At 42.1% G+C, this 25198-nt stretch overlaps 1 protein-coding gene across 1 annotated transcript in view; it reads right to left on the bottom strand.

Annotated features, from left to right (window-relative positions):
* LOC117505898 (alpha-tectorin-like) overlaps window positions 1-25198 on the bottom strand; it is a 160159-nt gene that overhangs the window by 58550 nt on the left and 76411 nt on the right. Inside the window, exons 6-7 of the mRNA XM_034165433.1 lie at window positions 13364-13477; window positions 10181-10383 (exon numbers count right to left, since the gene is read on the bottom strand). Of these exons, the coding sequence (XP_034021324.1) occupies window positions 10181-10383; window positions 13364-13477 (317 nt within the window). The remainder of the gene's footprint in view (window positions 1-10180; window positions 10384-13363; window positions 13478-25198) is intronic.

The following is a 25198-nucleotide window of genomic DNA, read 5'->3' on the forward strand; positions in this document are numbered from 1 at the left end:
TCGACTTTAATCATATCTTAGATCTTGTTCTGACTTATGGTATGGAAATAGAAGACTTAACAGTATTCCCTGAAAACTCCCTTCTGTCTGATCATTTTTTAATAACATTTACATTTACCCTGATGGACTACCCTGCAGTGGGGAATAAGTTTCATTACACTAGAAGTCTTTCAGAAAGCGCTGTAACTAGGTTTAAGGATATGATTCCTTCGTTATGTTCTCTAATGTCATATACCAACACAGAGCAGAGTAGCTACCTAAACTCTGTAAGGGAGTTAGAGTATCTCGTCAATAGTTTTACATCCTCTTTGAAGACAACTTTGGATGCTGTAGCTCCTCTGAAAAAGAGAGCTTTAAATCAGAAGTGTCTGACTCCGTGGTATAACTCACAAACTCGTAGCTTAAAGCAGATAACCCGTAAGTTGGAGAGGAAATGGCGTCTCACTAATTTAGAAGATCTTCACTTAGCCTGGAAAAAGAGTTTGTTGCTCTATAAAAAAGCCCTCCGTAAAGCTAGGACATCTTTCTACTCATCACTAATTGAAGAAAATAAGAATAACCTCAGGTTTCTTTTCAGCACTGTAGCTAGGCTGACAAAGAGTCAGAGCTCTATTGAGCTGAGTATTCCATTAACTTTAACTAGTAATGACTTCATGACTTTCTTTGCTAACAAAATTTTGACTATTAGAGAAAAAATTACTCATAACCATCCCAAAGATGTATCGTTATCTTTGGCTGCTTTCAGTTATGCCGGTATTTGGTTAGACTCTTTCTCTCCGCTTGTTCTGTCTGAGTTATTTTCATTGGTTGCTTCGTCCAAACCATCGGCATGTTTATTGGACCCCATTCCTGCCAGGCTGCTCAAGGAAGTCCTACCATTATTTAATGCTTCAATCTTAAATATGATCAATCTATCTTTGTTAGTTGGTTATGTACCACAGGCCTTTAAGGTGGCAGTAATTAAACCATTACTTAAAAAGCCATCACTTGACCCAGCTATCTTAGCTAATTATAGGCCAATTTCCAACCTTCCTTTTCTCTCAAAGATTCTTGAGAGGGTAGTTGTAAAACAGCTAACTGATCACCTGCAGAGGAATGGTCTATTTGAAGAGTTTCAGTCAGGTTTTAGAATTCATCATAGTACAGAAACAGCATTAGTGAAGGTTACAAATGATCTTCTTATGGCTTCGGACAGTGAACTTATCTCTGTACTTGTTCTGTTGGACCTCAGTGCTGCTTTTGATACTGTTGACCATAAAATTTTATTACAGAGATTAGAGCATGCCATAGGTATTAAAGGCACTGCGCTGCGGTGGTTTGAATCATATTTGTCTAATAGATTACAGTTTGTTCATGTAAATGGGGAATCTTCTTCACAGACTAAAGTTAATTATGGAGTTCCACAAGGTTCTGTGCTAGGACCAATTTTATTCACTTTATACATGCTTCCCTTAGGCAGTATTATTAGACGGTATTGCTTAAATTTTCATTGTTACGCAGATGATACCCAGCTTTATCTATCCATGAAGCCAGAGGATACACACCAATTAGCTAAACTGCAGGATTGTCTTACAGACATAAAGACATGGATGACCTCTAATTTCCTGCTTTTAAACTCAGATAAAACTGAAGTTATTGTACTTGGCCCCACAAATCTTAGAAACATGGTGTCTAACCAGATCCTTACTCTGGATGGCATTACCCTGACCTCTAGTAATACTGTGAGAAATCTTGGAGTCATTTTTGATCAGGATATGTCATTCAAAGCGCATATTAAACAAATATGTAGGACTGCCTTTTTGCATTTACGCAATATCTCTAAAATCAGAAAGGTCTTGTCTCAGAGTGATGCTGAAAAACTAATTCATGCATTTATTTCCTCTAGGCTGGACTATTGTAATTCATTATTATCAGGTTGTCCTAAAAGTTCCCTAAAAAGCCTTCAGTTGGTTCAGAATGCTGCAGCTAGAGTACTGACGGGGACTAGCAGGAGAGAGCATATCTCACCCGTGTTGGCCTCTCTTCATTGGCTTCCTGTTAATTCTAGAATAGAATTTAAAATTCTTCTTCTTACTTATAAGGTTTTGAATAATCAGGTCCCATCTTATCTTAGGGACCTCGTAGTACCATATTACTCCATTAGAGCGCTTCGTTCTCAGACTGCGGGCTTACTTGTAGTTCCTAGGGTTTGTAAGAGTAGAATGGGAGGCAGAGCGTTCAGCTTTCAGGCTCCTCTCCTGTGGAACCAGCTCCCAATTCAGATCAGGGAGACAGATACCCTCTCTACTTTTAAGATTAGGCTTAAAACTTTCCTTTTCGCTAAGGCTTATAGTTAGGGCTGGATCGGGTGACCATGGACCATCCCTTGGTTATGCTGCTTTAGACGTAGATTGTGGGGGGGTTCCCATGATGCACTGTTTTTTTTCTCTTTTTGCTCCGTATGCATCACTCTGCATTTAATCATTAGTGATCGATCTCTGCTCCCCTCCACAGCATGTCTTTTTCCTGTTTTTTTCCCTCAGCCCCAACCAGTCTCAGCAGAAGACTGCCCCTCCCTGAGCCTGGTTCTGCTGGAGGTTTCTTCCTGTTAAAAGGGAGTTTTTCCTTCCCACTGTTGCCAAGTGCTTACTCATAGGGGGTCGTTTTGACCGTTGGGGTTTTTCATAATTATTGTATGGCCTTGCCTTACAATATGGAGCGCCTTGGGGCAACTGTTTGTTGTGATTTGGCGCTATATAAGAAAAAAGTTGATTGATTGATTGATTGATCCTGCAGGGATGACATCATCCAGCCTTTTCTCTCGCTCATTTTCATCATTCATTCTAAGAGTAGAATGGGAGACAGAGCCTTCAGCTTTCAGGCTCCTCTCCTGTGGAACCAGCTCCCAATTCAGATCAGGGAGACAGACACCCTCTCTACTTTTAAGATTAGGCTTAAAACTTTCCTTTTTGCTAAAGCTTATAATTAGGGCTGGATCAAGTGACCCTGAACCATCCCTTAGTTATGCTGCTATAGACTTAGACTGCTGGGGATTTGGCGCTATATAAATAAAATTGATTGATTGATTGATTGATTCATCAGCTCTTCAAAATATTCCCTCCACCTTCTCAGCACACACTCCTCACTTGTCAGCACATTACCACGTGCATCTTTTACCAGCCTAACCTGCTGCACATCCTTTCCAGCTCTGTCCCTTTGTCTGGCCAAGTCCTTCCTTCTCCTTCCTTACTATTCAACTTCTTGTACAGCTCGCAATATGCCTTTTCCTTCGCTTTTGCCACTTCTCTTTTCACCTTACGCCGCATCTCCTTGTACTCCTGTCTACTTTCTTCATCTCTCCGACTATCCCAAAATGTTTTCGCCACCCTCTTTCTCCTTATGCCGTCCTGGACCTCTTCATTCCACCTACAAGTCTCCTTGTCTTCCTTCCACTGTCCAGATGTCACACCCAGTACTGTCCTAGTTGTCTCCCTCCCCACATCTGTAGTACTTTTCCAGTTGTCCAAAATTGCTTCCCCTCTAACCAGTGCTTCTCTCACCTGCTCGCTAAATTTCACACAACAGTCTTCTTCCTTCAGCTTCCACCATTTGATCCTTTGTTGAACTCTCACTCTCTTCTTCTTCTTTACCTCTAAAGTCATCTTACAAGCAACCATCCTATGCTGGCTAACGACACTCTCTCCTGCCACCACCTTCACCAACCATTCACCAACACCTGACCGCAAACCTATATGAACCCTATAATGCACTACTTCTTCTTCTTTTCCTTTTGGCTGCTCCTGTTAGGGGTCGCCACAGCAGATCAATCGTTTCCATTTTCGTTACCATAGCTATCCATTACTTCCTCATCACGTCTGTTCCCTTCACCAACATGCCCATTAAAATCCGCTCCTATCACTACTCTTTCATGCTTGGGCACACTCTCCACCACCTCATTTAACACACTCCAGAAATCTTCTTTCACCTTCATCTCACAACCTACCTGTAGGGCATATGCACTGATGATATTCATCATCACCCCTTCAATTTACAACTTCACACTCATCACCCTGTCAGACACTTGCTGAACCTCCAGCATACTTTTAACATACTCCTTCCTTTAAAATGACCCCAACCCCATTTCTCTTCCTGTTCTCACCATGGTACAACAACTTGTACCCACCACCGATGCGCCTGCTCTTATTTCCCTTCCACTTGGTAGAAGGGAAGTAACAGCACACACAATATGTCTACCTTTCTCCTCACCATCATATCAGCCAGCTCTCTCCCTTTACCAGTCATACTTCCCACATTCAAAGTCCCCACTCTCATTTCCACCCTTCTAGTTTTCTTCTTCTCCGGCTGTTTGTGGAAACGTTCTCCTCCTCTTCTTCATCGTCGTCTTCGCCCAGTATAATGTGCATGCAAGTACTTATCCAGTGAAGTGCATTAAAAGGGTATGACATGTGAGGCCAAACCCCAAACAGCTGGCAGAAGGAAGAGGTGCGGTGCAGGGAGCAGGTCGCACACACTGGCCCCACCAGTCCCCGTGGCCCACCCTCAGACCCAAGGGAGGCGCCAGGGCAACCACGAGACGGGGAGAAGGTAGGCAGTCCCGGAGGAGCACCGGAAGCCCAGGGAAAGAGCAAACCAACAGGGGGGACAGGGGGCCAAGGAGTCGGAGAAGGATGAGCCACCCCTCAGGGCAGTCCCCCAAACAGGGAGGGCATGAGATGAGACCCAAGAGCGGGAGGGGTAACTGAGGAGCTGCAGAGGGAGATAGGTGGGCCCCATAAACCCGTGAGGGAAAGGCAGGGGCATGGAGGGCCACATATGCACTGAGCTCCAGGGAGAGGCACAACCCAGGCTCAGGTACCAGACCCCAGCCCTCCCACGGCAGAGTGGACAAAACCCTCATATGAAGGAACGATGGCCCCCCAATTACCCCCCCACTACTCCCCCTACAGGCTGACCCACTGCCCAGCACCCTCCCAGGCACAGAGAAGCTGGGAGGGAGTGTGGGCCAACACCCCACCCACCCCTACTGAAACCCGCAGAGCAACCAGGTAGCACTGGAAAGCAACACCCCCCAGACCCCTGAAGCCCGACCCCTGATCCTGAAGCAAATCCATGACCCCACTACCAGCCAAACCATTCCCCACATGCATTAGGCTACACAGCCCCGCCATACCCGAGGGGTCACCCACTTTAAAAGATACAAGCTCTCACCTCCACCAATGCAAACATTTTCAAGAAAAAACACATAGCGTCGTTCTCTAACAACAAGAGTACCACAATAAGCTGCAACCTGGATCTGCAGCACAAGAGGGAAGAGTTAGTAGGTCAGCAATGAAAGAGTAGCATTCCCTAACAGGCAAAAATCAGACCTCCAAATTCTAATTCAAATTTAATGAGTTGATAAATAAGGCCCATGTTCCATTAAATTGCGGTAATTGGTTTCTTAATGTAGCAGCTATTTTTTTCCATTGATATATATTCGCAAAGCAGGTTTGACCAGTGGTTAATATTGATTATTGTTTATTTTTCCAATTCAGCAAGATAGTTTGTTTTTTTTTTGGCAAGAGTCAGTGATACAAGTATAGTTTTAGATTGTTTAGTTGGTAGTTCAGTGACTGTTGTGTCTCCAAGTAAACATAAATTGGGAGATAAGGGAATTCTGTATCCCGAGATGGAGGACAATTTTTCAGTGACTTTGGACCAAAAAACACTGGACAGGTGAGCAGAGCCAAAGGACATGAAACCAGGTGTTAGTGGTGTTTCATTCACACTGTGAGCAAACATCAGAGTCTGAGAAGCCCATTTTATACATCTTATATTGTGTGATGGGTGTTCGATGAAGAATTTTGTATTGGATGAGTTGTAAATTGGCATTTTTTGTCATTGAAAATGTGTTTTTACAAATCTGTGTCCAGTGGTCAGGGTCAGATGTGAGGAGGTGTCCATGCCTGATATTAACTTATACGAGGTCTGTTAGAAAACTATCCAACCTTTTTATTTTTTGCAAAAACCATATGGATTTGAATCACGTGTGATTGCATCAGCCAAGCTTGAACCTTCGTGCTCAGGCGTGAGTTTTTTCACGCCTGTCGGTTGCGTCATTTGCCTGTGAGCACGCTTTGTGGGAGGAGTGGTCCAGCCCCCTCGGCGGATTTTCATTGTCAGGAAAATGGCTGAGCGACTGCTGCTTTGCTGCATCAAAATTTTTTCAGAAACTGTGAGAGACAGCCAGGTGGAAACCATTCGTAAAATTCAGATGGCTTTCGGTGAAGATCTTATGGGCATCACGCAGATTAAGGAGCATTACAACTGGATTAAAGACGGCCAACAGCGGCTGAGGGCACGCCGCGCTTCAAGCGGTGCTCGACAGACTGAAACGACCAGATCATTTCCAAAGTGAACGCTGTGTTGATCCGGGGCGTCGTCTGACTACCAGAGAAATGGCAAGAGAGGTGGACATAGCACTTTTTCGGCATATTACACTGTTACAGGAGATTTTGTAATGAAAGACGTGCGGCGGAATTTGCGCGTCAGGATGGAGCCATGTAATGGCGCAGAACAAAAAGCACCTCCGTGTTGGAAGTCTCACGGGACATGCCCAGCTCTTCCACCATTTGGAAGATTCAGATGGCTTTGGGTGGCTTTTCAGTCGAATGAGTATCCGAGAAACTGTCGAAGATCTGGGCATGTCACATGTCCTGTGAGACCAACACGGAGGTGCTTTCGTTCCGCACCATTAGCAGCTCCGTGGCAAATTCCTCCGCTCCTGTTTTCATGACAAAATCTCCTTTAACAGTAGAATATGCTGGAAAAGTGCTATGTCGACCTTTTCTGCCATTTCTCTGGTAGTCAGACGACGTCCCGGATCAACACAGCATTCAGTTTGGAAATGATCTGGTCGTTTCAGCCTGTCGATCGCCGCTCGGAGCGTGGCGCACCCTCTGCCATTGTGCTCCGTCTTTAAACCGGCTGTAACACTCCTTAATCTCTGTGATGCCCATAAAATCGTACCTGAAAGCCATCTGAATTTTCCGAATGGTGTCCACCTGGCTGTCTCTCACAGTTTCTGGAAAAATTTGATGCATTGCTGCTTCAGCTGTTCAGACATTTTCCTCACAATGAAAATCTGAGGAGCGGGGAGGACCAGTGCTCACTCAAAGCCTGCTCACAGGCGAATGACGCAACCGACAGGCATGAAAAAACTCACGCATGTGTACGAAGGTTCAAGCTTGGCTGATGCAATCACACGTGATTCAAATCCATATGGTTTTTGCAAAAAACAAAAAGGTCGGATAGTTTTCTAACAGACCTTGTATACCTTAGACAAGGTTTTCGTTATTGAGAGGAGGTTCTTGATGTCTGTCACTAATGTGGGTGGTTGTGTTGGGCAGTGACGGGTCTGAAAGTCTGACATCACCACATACTTTACTTGATGGTTGTTGTTGTTGTCCATTCGGCTGCTCCCGTTTTGTGTTCGGGATCGCCACAGCGGATACAACCAGATCCACATTGATGGTAATGAATAAAATTTCCTCCTATAATTCCAAACCTCTGCATCAAGTTATTAAATGACATGAACCTTTTATTTTGAAAGAGGTGGTGAAGGTGTGTGATTCCTTTCTGTTCCCATGTGCTGACATAAAGAGTTGCTTTATTGATCTTAAAGTCTGGGTTGTGCCAAATAGGAGCATCTCTACAGATTCCCATTAGTGAGTTAGTAATTTCTAAGGTTTTCCACCAGGCAGTCAGAGTGGAAGAAATCAATGGATTTTTAAAACATTTTAATAGAAGGGTAAATCTGAGAGTTTGATGTTGTTATATTCTAACTGTTCTCATTCTATCCAGGAGCTGTGGACTGGATCATGATGAATCCATTTCTGGATCATGATGAATCCATTTTATCAAGTATTGTATCTGGTTAGCCAGATACTAATGTAGAAAATTTGGTGCTTTCAGACCTCCTTGAGATTTATTTTTCTGAAGAGTAGCTAGATTAATTTTAGCTGTTTTTATTTTTCCAGTAAAACTTTGAAATGGCAGAATCTAAAGACTGAAACCATTTAACTGTGGGCTTCAATGGAATCATTGAAAAAAGGTAATTAATTTGTGGTAACATTTTCATTTTGATAGTTGTTATTCATCCTAATAGGGAGATGGGGAGATTGTTCCATCATTTCAAACCGTTACAGTTAAGTGGGACAAAGTTCAGGTGAACCAGCTCTCCTAATTTTGAAGAGATTTTTAAGCCTAGGTACTTAATATTGCCAGTGGGAATAGTGTAGTGTGGATCTTGGGGTGCAGGATTCCATGAATCCTCAGTTAAAGGGAGGTCAAAGTATCATTGATTTTGACCAATTAATAGAGTAATCTGATAATTGTGAAAAAGTAGTGATCAGTTTAAATACTTCTTAAATACTTCTAAACTGCATTTCACTGTATGAACTTTGTTTTTATAGTGACAATAAAGATATTGATTGATTGACTGATTGTTGTGATTGTGAGGGTTTTTGGAGATATAGAATGATATCATCAGCATATAAATTGATTTAGTGGTCAGATACTGAGGAGTTGATACCCTTGAAATGCTCCCTGCCCCATGCTTAAAATGGGGGGAGGTTAAGAGGGCCATAGTTTGGGAGTCTGGGGGCCATGCCCAGACACAAACATTTGGGGGCTTCAGGTGGTTCAGAATGCTGGAGCTAGAGTCCTAACTGGAAGTAAAAAGTAAGTAATTTAGGCCATGGGGCCCATTAGACCAGTGCTTGTCTCTGGTTTCTGTGGCATGAAGTGGACAAGAGTCCATCACAGGTTACTTCCCAGCCAACAACTGGGTGGACAGAGAAAATGCAGATTAAGCAGCGTTGCCCAAAGACACAATGAGGTGGTATGAGTGGGAGTCAAAGTCAGGTTTGGTAGGCCAGCTCCTTGTCCACCTAGGCCCCTGTTCTGTTGGTTTAAGGTCTGATTTTAAGGTATTGCTTTTAACATACAAATATTTATATACTTTTCTGAGCCACTTGCACCTTATGTACCAGCCCGTTTTCTGCTTTTTCAGCTCAAACAACAACTGTGAGTTGTGAAGGTGAAAAAGAAGTCAGCTGGTCACAGAGCTTTTTCTTATCTTGCATCTTTTTTGTGGCACAGCTTGCCAGTTGAGATAAGACATGACTTATTTGTGTTATCATTTTGGCACACTGTCTGTTTGAACACTGCTCAGCTGTTCTGTTGTTGGTTGGAGTTGCCTCAGGACTGGTCACCTCGCTGTGCCTGGTTTGCTGATTGGACCTAGCACTGGTGAAGTGTTTCATGTTGTGATTTGGTGCTACACAAATAAAACTGAATTGAGAAGTGGGCATGGATCATGTCTCTGCTAAAGTATTTGCGGTCCAAGACCCATGGTGGTTCTGTGGTATGGTGGAAGGTGCAACATGTGGCACTCATGCATTCTTCCAGACCTGAGATGATGTGCTGACTTTGAAGAGACAGAGAAGCCACAACCTTACACATGTACAGTATGCAAAGCATCCAAAAATATAAAAGTATTTGCCGGGCTAAGTGTATGGCCGTACTTGATGATCAAGGAGCTCACACAAATTCTGTGCAAAAAGTGGAGTCTATTCATTATGTATTGAGACTAGATAAGAAAGGGGATCTTTTAAACAACTGAAAGACATCATTAAGAAACACTGAGCAGATGCCAAGAAAAAAGGGTGGATCTGTGTCCAAGTGATTCTTCTGTCTTCTCCCGTTTTGTTCAGGGTCACCCCAGCAGGTCTGACACAGGTTTTACACTGGACGCCCTTCCTCACAACACATTACATGGAGAATGTGCAGGGTTGGTTTTACACTGGGAACCTTCTGTTTTGGAATCAAGTGCACTGACCACTTGGCCACCACAGTACCATCTCCAGTGAGGCATAAATCATGTAAAACCATACCGGAGCAGCCAGAACGTGGTATGGAAAGGGAAACTCACTGGTCTGGCATGAAACTAGAAATTCGAATATGTATGATGCCAAACAAAAATTTTAATATTAATAACAGATACCAGATCTGTAGTCTGACACAAACTGAGCAGAGCCAGAATGAACAAAAGCCAATGCAGGCTAAGGTCACTAAGGCAACAAACAACCTGATGAGGGCAGTTTGGTTGTAAATGAGTGTGAAGTGTTTGTTGTCTGACCTGTACGATAGAGCCACAGTGTCCCTTAGTGTTGTTGATGTGGAAGGAGATAAAGTCCTCTCCCTCTATGCCTGAGCAACGCTCATCGTTGATCCTCACATCCTCCCGTTCAAAACCCAGCTGGAATAGTTTGCACTTGGAAATGGAAACCTCCATTTGAGCATGTTTACAGGTTACCTCAGCCTGGATAATGTCATCATCACCTGCCACAAACACAGATGGACATCAGATTGCTTACCTCACTCCCGTGTTTACAGGGTGGCCATTGTAATTAATAACACCACATTTTCTGTAAGAATGTGCTACAAAATGGTTTTCAGATTGTTTTCCTTTGGAAGAGCCAAACCGTGAAACAAATACATGGATTTATGTGTTGCTGAAATAAAAACTGTATATGTTATAAACAATGTGACCACATACAATGCAAATTATATAATCATAAATAATTCAACATAATCTGATCAACTTTTTGCAAAATGCTGAGGCAGCAGATGTGTGGATCTGCTGCTCTTAGTTCTATCTAAAACATGACTAAAAAGCGGTGAGCACAGCTGGAGCTCCCGATGTGAATGACCCCAAATTGCCTGTTTTTAGAAACTCTTTCAAAACTTCATTTTTACTCCTAGTCTTGGAACTCGAGATGAGAGAGGTGAGTTCCTGTGCCATGTGTCTTTTTGGTTGTATGTATTGTTGTTTCTATTATTTTGTTGATGATGTTTTACAGCACTTTGTTTAAGTCCTATTACTAGGGGAGCTACGACCACTACCCCATAGGACCCCCCCCCCCAGGACTAAACCAACCAACTTTTTAGGTTCCTTAGATGACCCCAAAACACAATCAGGATGTTCCCAAAAATAAAAACTGGCCTCAAGCCAGTTATCCAAGACGGCCACCAAAATAAGGTTTTTCACTAAAACACCTTTAAACAACATATAAACAGCTTAAGTATCACAGAGATTCAATGATAAGGGTCTACTGGCAGCCATTTTGGATGCCATTTTGAATCTTAAACCCATGAATGAATTTAGTTTAGGCATAAGTTTGCATTTAGTTTGCTGTGACCTGCAGTGGTCTTCCCATTGTATCTCTGAGTTGTTTATGCATGTATGTATTTGCTTTACCAACACACAATGTTGCTGATGTAACTTTTGGTGACTCATAAACAGGGTTGGGAGGGTTACTTTAAAAATGTATTCTGATACAGTTACTAGTTACCTGATGAAAAATGTAGTCAGTAACGTAATGCAAGTTACTATAATATAAATGTAATGTAATTTGATTACTTTCAATTACTTCTGGATTACTCCAATATCAAATATGCTAATACAGACCAAAGAAACTAAATAGAAATAGTCTTGACCACATAGTACAGTTTAATAAGCAAAATAAAACTGTTTCTTTTACATGGCATGTGCTCTGTTTTACTTCACATTATGAATTAAGAGCGCCACAATATTGTTTTAAACACACCCAGTGTTCACCTGCTAAATTTTCAACAAAAAATGGCAAACAAATTAAGGATAATGAAAACTCAGGCGTGTGCGGATTAATTTGTAATTAAGTGGCAGAACAATATACAAAACAAAAAAAAGTCTACTACTTGTTCAGTAAACATAAAATTATCTTACTTTAGTCTTTCACATAGCATTCACACCATGTTTAACATATCAGTCCACTTATTGAACTTTCAAAATAAGAACAACAGCATAATGAAAACCATTAAGTAAATCCTGTCAGTAAGGAGGCGTGGTCACCATTTTAATTCCGTGCATAGAAGTTCAAGAAACAGGTGGAATATGCCAGAAAGCTGCGCATGTTGGCAAAGCCACAAACGGAGGAACAAGGGAGACTATATTTCCTTCCATAAGTAAGTGGTTTTGGTTCTTCTTGTCACTTTGTCTGTGATATTTGGATGATAAACAGCTGTATGTTTCCTGCCGTACCTGTGTCGGACCATTAACTCTTCACTTATGTCTAGTTGATATTTTCCACTGCTAGACCAATGTCTAGTTAAAATACTTGTCATTAGTGATTAAAATTATTCAACAAGACTGGGGATTTTTTTCATTTGCACCTTAAAATAATGAGATTATAATGACCCGCGCTGTGCCGCTCAGTCACACCCACACATAGAGATGTGCACACACACACACACCACTGACTTCATGAATGAAACTCGGTCAATAAAGGATAATTGTGTAAAAATACAATATATATATAAATGTATTGTAATGGTTTTAGGAGCCGCGCTGTTGAACAGAGCAGCTGCAGCAGGACGCCTCAGCTCAGCAGCTTGAACAGCGCAGATCCGTGTCACTTTCAGCACTAATATCTGGGAATGTGTGTGTGTCAGAGTAAGTTTAATACTTTCCTGACATAATTTAATGTAAATTAATTTTACTGGCACGATATCCAGGTCAAAATGGCATTTTTTAATACGTATTTTGTGAGCATTTTTCTGAGTGTGTTCAGTCACAAATCTCCATTGAAAATGCATTAACATCCGGGTACTTCATCAATATTTTGCCCGGTTAGGAGACGTCATGCTGTCCATGTTTTTGTTTCAAAGAAAAAAAATATATTATATACAGATAATATCATGAAATGCATTAAAATTGTAATCCTGCGAACTAATCCCCATTTTTACTAAATATACCTGTAATCTGAATACGTCTTTTTTTCTGTAACTGTAGCGGAATACCGTTACCTTTTTTTGTATCCTAATTACGTAATGCTGTTACATGTTACTCCCCAAGCCTGCTCATAAAGCTGTGTCTTTGATTTATCAGTGGCACCTCAGTGGCACTCTCGTCATGCACCTGCCACCAAGACATCAGTCAGTTGTGTTGGAGTGGCTTCTATAGGAGAAATTGTGCATTGTACAACATTAGTCTTTTGTATCACCAGTTTCTGATGGACTGCAAAAGAGAAACATTTTTCTTAAAACCATGAAATCTGGCAGAAGATGTACACCTAGATTCGATCTGTTTTCTTAATTCTGCAAAAACACACCAGGTGATTTGACTGATGAACTCATGCCAGCTGCTGAAAGTGATGTTATTCAGTGAAATCACCTGCTGGAGTAGGTGGTTACAAAGAAAACCTGCCCCCTCTTGGCCCTTTTTGGAATCAGTTTGACACCTGTGGTGTAGGCTTTACTGATGTACCGCACATGCACTCACCTCCAGTGGTGGTGGGTAATTCTGGACACCCACAAAGGTCACCTCCATTCTCAAGCTCACAGGACGTGAAGTTTGAACAAATCTCTCCTGCACAGGGGTCATAGATCCATTCTGCTAAAGACACATTCACACACAATGTTAAATGCTGTACACAAAGCAGCGTTGTGAACCATTCTTAGTCTGGCCCCTCGCCTGAGACCAATTTGCCATGGGAGACCCTACCAGGAGCACAAAGGCTCCAGACAACACAGCTCTCAGGTTCATAAACCTCTCCACCACGATAAGGTGATGGTTCCCCTTAAAGCAGAAATGCTGCAGACAGGCAGTTTATAGAATGTAGTTTATTTTTCTGTACATAGACTCACATGAAGGTGCTGAAACACTGTATTTCAACCAGGAAATGTATAATTTAAAGAGAGAATTTGATCTGAACTAACTGCATTTTAAATACATTTTTCAACTTTTTAAGGATTTTCATCCTAATTAACCATCCGACCAATGGACTGCATAATGAAAATAACGTGTAAATATGTAAATTATTTGGAATGAGTCGTCCTATGGATCCTTTTAGTTCTGTACTATCAGGGCTTTATCAGGTGTGGGCAGGTGCTGAAAAACTTTTGATATCTTGACATCCATCATTTGAGAAATTTGGACTGAAGGACAGGGTTCCGGTGGCTGGTACTCGAGCCAACTGTAATCCACCAAATGTTTGTGAGATCACAAATGCAGAGAAACAGCTGAGGAGGAGGGGAAGGACCAGGAATCTCCAGTATTGGAGCTGATGTCCACCAGGTGATGTGCTCGGAGAACAGCATCTACTGGCACTACACAATATTCACTTCAGTCTGGGAAATTGGTATCATCCCCACTGCCTGGAACAAAGGACTGGTCATCTCAAACCGGAAAGGAAATGCTGATTTGCTTAGTCTGTCATCTCACCTACAAAGTCATAAGTACTCAATAAACATAAGTGCAAATATTGTCAATGCTTCTTTACAACCCATGTTCTGGTTCAAGGCTGGCATGGACTGGATGTTGGGTCTGCGCCTGTTGCATCAAGGAAAGGTTTCCAGACCTTGTCTTGAAGAATGATATGATTCTTGTAGAATCAATGATTGTCTGCAGCACATTTGCAACATATGAAGCTGAGTGAGATGTTGAAGTGTCTGAGTTCACAGTGGTCTATGATCAAGATTCATGCTTTTAATGACATCCAGGATTTGGCCATCTGATGTGTGTCTGTATGCGGTGTGCCTTCCAGTGGATTGTTTTGCTGTTGTGACGCTCTTCCGAGCTTTACACGGTTGTATGTGTTTCTTTTATTTCTGTTTAGCACTCTTCTGTTTAAGTGTATCTACTCTGAATCTTATTTAACGGTTAGCATTCACTAGCGGTTAGCTTTCGCTAGCTAGGTCAACTCACCTCCCCGCCATTACTTTTACAGCTGTTTTCTTCTTTTTACCTGTTTAATACTTCTGTTAGTTTTTCAGTGTAACTGCTATGAATTTTAGGTCATTATTTTACTCCTGTTTAAATCTTAGGAGTGGTTAGCATTTGCGCTAGCGGTTAGCTTGCATTACCTAGCGCATTAGCTTGCATTAGCCCCCCCCCCCCCCCCCGCCCATTTCTTTAATACTTCTGTTAGTTTTTTCGTGTAACTGTTGTGAATTTTTCGCTTAGTACTTTACTCTTGTGGAAGGGTTTTTCTTGTAAAAACTGCTGGGTATTTTAACTCATTTATTTGTGTCTGTGTGAATCCTGTGTGAGCCTTAGGAGTGGTTAGCTTATTCATTATTGGTTAGCTCATGCTTGCTTGGCTGTACTCTTGAATTTTAGTGCACAAAGTACACTACTTTACCTACTTTACACCCTCCGTAAATCCTGCATGATGTTGGAAAATAGGGTGGCTCATTAGAGAGAGCCATGTCCGTAAGTTAGAACAACTTCTTAGCTCAGTGGAGTTAGATGTTACGGGCACTCCAGATAAGATTAGTGTTAGGCCGGCTAGCATGCCCATTAGCATCAGCCTAGAAACGCCGGCTGTGGAGGATGGCTTTCAGACTGTGGTTAGGCGGAGGAAGTCCGTAGGGCTTGGTGCCCGGTTGTGGTACCCCGATCACAGTCGCTACTGAGAACTGTGAATTACTTCTCCGCTTTGGATTTGCCTGACGTGAATTCTTTGAGCCTATGAGTGACTTCCACTCCTGTCTCCAGGCCGAAATGCTGGACTTTAGTGATAGCAAAGTCAGGTTACAGATGCCGGCTGATGTTAAATGTATTCCTGGGGCCAGAGCTCCCAACATTGACTCCCATCTTAGGGTACTGATGCTGCAGAAGGGAAGACAGACTAAGGAACATGACATGAGATATAGTCAGCATATGAGGCATTTAGCAGGCTGACATCGTTAAATAGGTGGCTGGTGCAATTTTGTAGACAGCAAGGCTTTAGCTTTATTGATAACTGGCCATTGTTCTGGGGCCGCCGTGGCTTGCTGATGCCCGACGGCTTCCGCCCTACTGGGGAAGGTGCCGCCATCTTGTCTGCAAACATAGATAGAGCACTACAGGGAGGGTAACATTAGGAATTTACAGCAGGCTGTGGAGCAGGTGATTAGAGACCCTATAAGGCTTATGACAAATGTGGGTGTGGAATCCGTTAGCTTAGTGGGGAAATTAGTGCAGAAAATCCACTATAGTGATAGTGCAGTTTATCTGCTAGGAAGGGATATTCAACAAGTTGAGACTGTGGCCTGCTTCTGTAGACGTGTCCATAAAAATCATAGAGGGATATTCTTTGCAAACTTAGTACCTATTACTACGTTGGGTGATGTTGAAATTGAGGATGGCCCAGTGGTTGTTCCAGCAATGTCAAAGATTTCATGTCTGCTACCTACAACTCGCGTGGAATGTCTCAAATCTAAACCTACTTCTAGGCTTCTTATCTATGCTACTCTGGAACCACCCCTAAACCCAAACAGTCCAACTGTCAACCCCACTGAGGTCCTTAATCTGGGTCTCATTAACGTAAGATCACTGTCCTCAAAAACATTGTTGATTAATGATCTAATTATTCATCATCACTTAGATATGATTGGGTTATGTGAAACCTGGCTTAAACCTACAGCTGTCCTCCCCTTAAATGAGGCCTGCCCACCAGCATATACATTTACTCACGTTCTTGTTCAACGCGGTGGCAACACTTATTCATGGCCAACCACCTGTAGTTTGCTCTCCTTTTATAGCAAAAGATTTCCTGGATTACTTTGAGAAGAAAACTGAAGACATTAGGTTAAACATATCCCAGCATGCCTTAACCCAGCCACTACACTCTGCTATTGAGGTGGGCATCATTACTGAGGTATTACCTAGATTTACAAAAATTTATAGTATCTCACCAGGCGTGCTGACGAAACTTGTAATGTCAACAAAAAGCACAACCTGTTTATTTGATCCTATACCAATAAAACTGTTTAAGGACCTGTGGCCCACTCTTGGGCCGACTGTGCTGGAAATTATTAATCGTTCTTTAACTTCTGGATCTGTTCCTAAATGTTTCAAATCTGCAGTGATTAAACCATTACTTAAGAAACCTAATCTTGACCCGTGTGTATTGAAAAACTATCGTCCGACATCAAATCTATCATTTTGCTCTAAAATTCTGGAAAAAGTGGTGTCATGGCAGCTCGTGGACTATTTTACTGAGAATAATGTCTTTGAGCCACTACAGTCTGCTTTTAGAAAATATCAATCCACAGAGACGGCTCTCAATAAAGTGGTGAATGATCTTCTGCTTGCAATCGATTCGGACACCACTACAGTTCTCGTGCTGTTAGATCTCAGTGCAGCATTTGATACTGTGGATCATCATATTCTACTTGATAGGCTGGAAAATCATTTGGGGATTACTGGGAGTGCCCTTGCATGGTTGACGTCATACTTGACCAGTCGTTCTCACTGTGTTTTGTACAGTAACACTACCTCTAACCTTAGTGACATGAAATTTGGGGTTCCACGGGGTCCGTCTCAGGCCCCCTGCTTTCCTCCCTTTATATACCACCCCTTGGGCGCATATTGTGGAGTTTTGGGATTACATTCACTGCTGTGCTGATGATACTCAGTTATACATGCCGATAATTGCTGGTAATCTCGTTCACATAAAATCCTTAGAAGATTGCTTGCATCAGTGAGAAGTTGGATGTCTAGAAACTTCCTACTTTTAAACTCTAACACTGAAATGATGGTTCTTGGTCCAGTGAGACATCGCCATCAATTTGACCAGTTAACGCTTAGCCTAGGCTCATGTGTCATACATCACATGGACAAAGTGAGGAACCTTGGGGTAATTTTTGATCCTACCTTTGGCCTCCACGTTAGACCACATTAAGAAATATTACGAGGACTGCTTTCTTCCACTTGCGAAATATAGCGAAGATTCCTCCCATCCTGTCTATGGCTGATGCTGAGACCCTGATCCATGCGTTCATCTCTTCTAGATTGGACTACTGCAATGTTTTATTTTCTGGTTTTAAGCAGTCCAGCATGAGGGGTCTCCAATTGGTTCAAAATGCTGCTGCCACAGTTCTGATATGAAGCAGCAGGTTCGACCACATTACACCCATTTTGGCATCTCTTCAATGGCTTCCTGTCCCAGTGTGATCAGATTTTAAGGTTCTGCTACTAGTCTATAAAATTATTCACAGACTGGCACCTCTCTACCTAGCTGACCTAATTAAACCTTACGTACCGGCCCGGGCTTTGCGTTCTCAGGGTGCAGGACTACTTTGTGTCCCTAAGGTAGATAAGAAGTCTGCAGGTCATAGAGCTTTCTCTTATCGTGCCCCTGTTCTGTGGAATGATCTCCCTGTGTCAATAAAACAGTCAGACTCTGTGGAGACTTTTAAGTCCAGACTTAAGACGCACTTATTTTCCCTTTCGTATGGCTAGCATACTGGCAATATATACTTCTATGCTTTTTAACTCTTTTAATTGATTTTATTAGTAAAACGGAGCGTGTCGCGGACTCAATGTTACATAAATTCTGGGTCTTTTAGTGAAGCTTAGGGCTAGTGGCTAGCGATCACCTTAGTATTTCCTGTTTTTCTTGTTTAATGCTGACAAATTATACTGTATTTCTTATTTTTCTGATGCCTGATTCTGTTTTTTCTCTATGTTGTAAGGTGCAGCTCCATCCAGAGATGGGTGTGGTATTTGTGCTGGCAACCCTCTGTCAACCCCAGCTTTTCCTGTATATTTGTTTTGTGAATTGTTCTGTAATTTGTGTCTGTATCATGGTCCAAGCAGAGGGTCACAACTTTGAGTCTGGTCTGCTTGAGGTTTCTTCCTCAGGGAGTTTTTCCTTACCACTGTTGGGGGGTTAGTAAGGTTAGACCTTGCTTGCGTGAAACGCCTTGAGGCAACTCTGTTGTGATTTGGCGATATATAAATGAAAATAAATTGAAATTGAAAATGCAGTGCAAATGTTGAAGAGATTCACTGATCTCAGCCATGACTTTCAGGTCTCTGGCACTAAGACTGACACACCCCTTGGAGGATCTTTTGGAGTCATGTGGTTGTTGGACATAGATATTTGTGTGTCAGCGTCATAGCAGCAAAACAAAGGTCCACATCCTTCACCTCACATCCTACTGCTTTCTATCTTACAGCATGGTTGTGACACTTGGATACAAACCTGTGACCTAAGGCAATAACTGGATGTTTTAGTACTTGATCTCAGGGGGATCCTTGGGTAATGCAAAACACTTGCATTGTGAGGGGACAGTCAGTTTCAATTTATTTTATTTATATAGTGGCAAATCACAACAAAGCTGCCTCAAGGCGTTTCATGCAAGTAAGGTCTAACCTTATCAACCCACCCCCCGGAGCAAGCACACAAGCAACAGTGGAAAAACTGCCTCTGATGATTTGAAGAAGAAACCTCAAGCAGACCACACAGTACGTACAACACTGAGGCCATGTGGCATGCTTTCTGGACATGGTCCAGGAAACAGATACCTCAGTATTGAGGACCCCAGCAACTCAAAAAGGCCCAGGAGACAACCATCTGGCTGCAGCAGTCCGTTGGCTACTTTCAATCAGTGAGGATGAACCAGTTGTCTAGTAGGTGGTTGCTATCCAGAACCCAAGGCAGTCTGGTGGTGTGGCGGATGTGGAGATGCATGGCACAACTGCCTGATTCCAAAAAATGAGGTGGGCTTCATAGATAATTGGCAAAGCTTCTGGGGAAAACCTGGTCTTGTTAGGAGAGACAGCATCCATCCCACTTTGGATGGAGCAGCTCTCATCTCTAGAAATCTGGCCAATTTTATTAAACCCTCCAAATCATGACTATCCAGGGTTGGGACCAGGAAGCAGAGTTGTAGTCTTACACACCTCCCCTTGCCATCCCCCCAATACCCCATCCTCGTAGAGACGGTGCCTGCTCCCAGACCACCAATAACCAGTAAAAATCTATTTAAGCATAAAAATTCAAAAAGATATAGCACCTTCAACTGCACCACAGACTAAACCAGTTAAATGTGGTTTATTAAATATTAGGTCTCTCTCTTCTAAGTCCCTGTTAGTAAATGATATAATAATTGATCAACATATTGATTTATTCTGCCTTACAGAAACCTGGTTACAGCAGGATGAATATGTTAGTTTAAATGAGTCAACACCCCTGAGTCACACTAACTGTCAGAATGCTCGTAGCACGGGCCGAGGAGGAGGATTAGCAGCAATCTTCCTCTCCAGCTTATTAATTAATCAAAGACCCAGACAGAGCTTTAATTCATTTGAAAGCTCTTAGTCTTGTCCATCCAAATTGGAAGTCTCAAAAACCAGTTTTATTTATCTATCGTCCACCTGGTCGTTACTGTGAGTTTCTTTGATTTTTCAGACCTTTTGTCTGACTTAGTGCTTAGCTCAGATAATTATAGTGGGTGATTTTAACATCCACATAGATACTGAGAATGACAGCCTCAACACTGCATTTAATCTATTATTACACTCAATTGGCTTCGCTCAAAATGTAAATGAGCCCACCCACCACTTTAGCCACACTTTAGATCTTGTTCTGACATATGGCATAGAAATTGAAGACTTAACAGTATTCCCTGAAAACCCACTTTTGTCTGATCATTTCTTAATAACATTTACATTTACTTTAATGGACTACCCAGCAATGGGGAATAAGTTTCATGACAGTAGAAGTCTTTCTGAAAGTGCTGTAACTAGGTTTAAGGATATGATTCCTTCATTGTTATGTTCTCTAATGCCATATACCAACACAGTGCAGAGTAGCTACCCAAACTCTGTGAGTGAGATAAATTATCTCGTCAATAGCTTTACATCCTCATTGAGCACAACTTTGGATGCTGAAAAAGAGAGCCTTAAATCAGAAGTGCCTGACTCCGTGGTATAACCCACAAACTCGCAGCTTAAAGCAGATAACCCGTAAGCTGGAGAGGAAATGGTGTCTCACTAATTTAGAAGATCATCATTTAGCCTGGAAAAAGTCTGTTGCTCTATAAAAAAGCCCTCCGTAAAGCTAGGACATCTTACTATTCATCACTAACTGAAGAAAATAAGAACAACCCCAGGTTTCTTTTCAGTACTGTTGCCAGGCTGACAAAGAGTCAGAGTTCTATTGAGCCGAGTATTCCTTTAACTTTAACTAGTAATGACTTCATGACTTTTTTTGCAAATAAAATTTTAACTATTACAGAAAAAATTATTCATAACCATCCCAAAGACATATCTTTATGTTCGGCTGCTTTCAGTAATGCTGGTATTTGGTTAGACTCGTTCTCTCCGATTGTTCTGTCTGAGTTACTTTCATTAGTTACTTCCTCCAAACCATCAACATGTCTATTAGACCCCATTCCTACCAGGCTGCTCAAGGAAGCCCTACCATTATTTAATGCTTCAATCTTAAATATGATCAATCTATCTTTATTAGTTGGCTATGTACCAAAGGCTTTTAAGGTGGCAGTAATTAAACCATAACTTAAAAAGCCATCACTTGACCCAGCTATCTTAGCTAATTATAAGACAATCTCCAACCTTCCTTTTGTCTCAAACATTCTTTAAAGGGTAGTTGTAAAACAGCTAACTGATCATTTGCAGAGGAATGGTCTTTTTGAAGAGTTTCAGTCAGGTTCAGAATTCATCATAGTACAGAAACAGCATTAGTGAAGGTTACAAATGATCTTCTTATGGCCTCAGACAGTGGACTCATCACTGTACTTGTCCTGTTAGACCTTAGTGCAGCTTTTGATACTGTTGACCATAAAATTTTATTACAGAGATTAGAGCATGCCATAGGTATTAAAGGCACTGCGCTGCAGTGGTTTGAATCATATTTATCTAATAGATTACAATTTGTTCATGTAAATGGGGAGTCTTCTTCACGGACTAAGGTTAATTATGGAGTTCCACAAGGTTCTGTGCTAGGACCGATTTTATTCACTTTATACATGCTTCCCTTAGGCAGTATTATTAGAAAGCACTGCTTAAATTTTCATTGTTACGCAGATGATACCCAGCTTTATCTATCCATGAAGCCAGAGGACACACACCAATTAGCTAAACTGCAGGAATGTCTTACAGACATAAAGACATGGATGACCTCTAATTTCCTGCTTTTAAATTCAGATAAAACTGAAGTTATTGTACTTGGCCCCACAAATCTTAGAAACATGGTGTCTAACCAGATCCTTACTCTGGATGGCATTACCCTGACCTCTAGTAATACTGTGAGAAATCTTGGAGTCATTTTTGATCAGGATATGTCCTTTAATGTGCATATTAAGCAAATATGTAGGACTGCTTTTTTGCATTTGCGCAATATCTCTAAAATTAGAAAGGTCTTGTCTCAGAGTGATGCTGAAAAGCTAATTCATGCATTTATTTCTTCTAGGCTGGACTACTGTAATTCATTATTATCAGGTTGTCCTAAAAGTTCCCTGAAAAGCCTCCAGTTAATTCAAAATGCTGCAGCTAGAGTACTGATGGGGACTAGAAGGAGAGAGCATATTTCACCCATATTGGCTTCTCTTCATTGGCTCCCTGTTAATTCCAGAATAGAATTTAAAATTCTTCTTCTTACTTATAAGGTTTTGAATAATCAGGTCCCATCTTATGTTAGGGACCTCAAAGTACCATATCACCCCAATAGAGCCCTTCTCTCTCAGACTGCAGGCTTACTTGTAGTTCCTAGGGTTTGTAAGAGTAGAATGGGAGGCAGAGCCTTCAGCTTTCAGGCTCCTCTCCTGTGGAACCAGCTCCCAATTCGGATCAGGGAGACAGACACCTTCTCTACTTTTAAGATTAAGGTTAAAACTTTCCTTTTTGCTAAAGCTTATAGTTAGGGCTGGATCAGGTGACCCTGAACCATCCCTTAGTTATGCTGCTATAGACTTAGACTGCTGGGGGGTTCCCATGATGCACTGAGTGTTTCTTTCTCTTTTTGCTCTGTATGTACCACTCTGTATTTAATCATTAGTGATTGATCTCTGCTCCCCTCCACAGCATGTCTTTTTCCTGGTTCTCTCCTTTCAGCCCCAACCAGTCCCAGCAGAAGACTGCCCCTCCCTGAGCCTGGTTCTGCTGGAGGTTTCTTCCTGTTAAAAGGGAGTTTTTCCTTCCCAGTGTCGCCAAGTGCTTGCTCACAGGGGGTCGTTTTGACCGTTGGGGTTTCTCTGTAATTATTGTATGGCTTTTGCCTTACAATATAAAGCGCCTTGGGGCAACTGTTTGTTGTGATTTGGCGCTATATAAATAAAATTGATTTGATTTGATTTGATTCCAGAATTGACCTGACAACATGGCAACTTCAAAATTATTGATGTGAATATGAAAGGAAAATTTATTTAAAATATGTCACCAAGCGCTGAATTGACAGTAACAACAAATCTTGCTGGTGTTCTGGTATGGACCCAACATAGTGAGCTGGCAGCTTGCCTGAGATGGGGAGAGTGAACGACTGCAAAAATAGGAAAAAATCTGAGCCTTTTTTATGGGGAAGCAACTTTGTATTTGGAGGCCATACTGTTGAAATATCTGCTATGTTGTGAAAACTGAACCTAAAAAAAATCATTACTTCCAAATGTAATGACTGTGTGTTATTTGGGCACCATACATCATCCCACACGGGCTGTTTTCTCTTCTACTCTGAGTACAGGCACTGGTTTCTCTCATCCCATTCTGCACGTGTGTTTGTGTGCTCATCCACACTGACAGTGTGGGAGTGGGATGCATCAGGGCACGTGTGATGCTCAGGGGCACTACAGTAGTAGTGCTTGCAGTTAGTGCATGTTGCATGCTGCTTCTGGTTGCTCCCACCACAAGCTAGTCCTCCTTGTGGAGATGACAAGAGGAGGCGAGAGCACCGAACACAGCCTGTCTACTGCCGAGACTCCGGCAGTACTTCTTTAGTGCCACATACAGCAAGAGGGTACACTGTGGCCTCAGGATAAACTGTAGAGGATCTTGGAGCAACAATAACCCACTGGTGTGTGGATATGCTCTGATGCCCCCTAACCATTGCCCCAGCTATGGGTAAATATCCCTGCTGCTTTGTGGGTAAGTGTAATGAGGTAGGTTAACACTAATGAATACCCCGACATAAAAGCAGACTTCAGTGGTGGAACAGGTGGAAGATGACAGCTGTATCACAACAACTGGGACAGTGGATGAAGGCTGTAGCAGACATCCTGGACCCCCACGCCACTGGATTCTGACTCTGACCTCCCCATGTTAAACAAAGTCACATATTGGGGTCCTTCCAAAAAGTTAATTCTTTTGTGGTTTTTCACACTATTTGTCTGGGGGTTGTTCTTGGGTTCTTGGTTATTTTTGATTGTGTGTTTCTCTTTCACCCTGTTCTGTTGTGGGTCTTGGGTTTCTGCTAATCTGCTACACCTGTGCATGCTTAATCCACTACACCTGCCACTCATTACTCTGGCCGTGTAAAAGGTGATCTTCTCTGGTCACTTGTTGCCAAATGCTGTTTTCATATCTGCTGTAGCCTTTTTTTCTGACTTCTTGTGCTTTCATCCTATATTTTGACTTTTGTTATATGTTTCTGGACACCTGCTTTTTGATACGGATGTCTTCGTAGTTTTGCTAACTATCTTTGGACTGGTTACTCTGAGTATGAGCTGCCTCAGGGGCTACATCCCGTTGCTTTGGACTTTGTGGTTTTGCGTTGATGTTTTCTCTTTTTCTGTGCTCTACATTAATAAAAATTAGTTCTATTTTTGAACATTTTAGCTGTCCTTCCACAAAGGGGTTTCTGTGGCTGCCTTTAAACAGGAAATATATCACATTAATCTCAAACACTTCAACAACGTCCGGGCAGTTAGAACTGCTGAGTCCTGACATTGGGTGGGTTGACATTACCCACAGCAGGGTTTTTCAACGCAACGTGTGGGAGAGACAACCACAAATGAATAGCTGCCCCCCCCCCCCCCCCCCACCAACACACATACACACAATTTCAACATCTCCGTGTATTTTTTTTTAATTCTTTTACACATCTTAAACACATTTTAAAAGTATTTGTGTGTTTTTAAGGAACTGTCGGTGCATTTACGCATTTTACAGCCTTTGTAAACATTTTAAACATGTTTTTAAAGACCTTTCTATTCTTCTATGTTTACCTTTTGTCATATTTTAAACATGGTGCAGATGATCGTTTAAACTTGCTTTGCTGCTTTTTACAGTGTGTAGCGCTGCTGTTCGCACTGATTCCTCCTCCTCCTCTCTCTCTGTGAGGGAACGAGAGACTCGTCACTCTCACGCTGTCGTTGCGGCTTACTTGAGCAAACT

This window comes from Thalassophryne amazonica, unplaced genomic scaffold (genome assembly GCF_902500255.1).
Source record: "Thalassophryne amazonica unplaced genomic scaffold, fThaAma1.1, whole genome shotgun sequence".
Classification (NCBI taxonomy): domain Eukaryota; kingdom Metazoa; phylum Chordata; class Actinopteri; order Batrachoidiformes; family Batrachoididae; genus Thalassophryne; species Thalassophryne amazonica.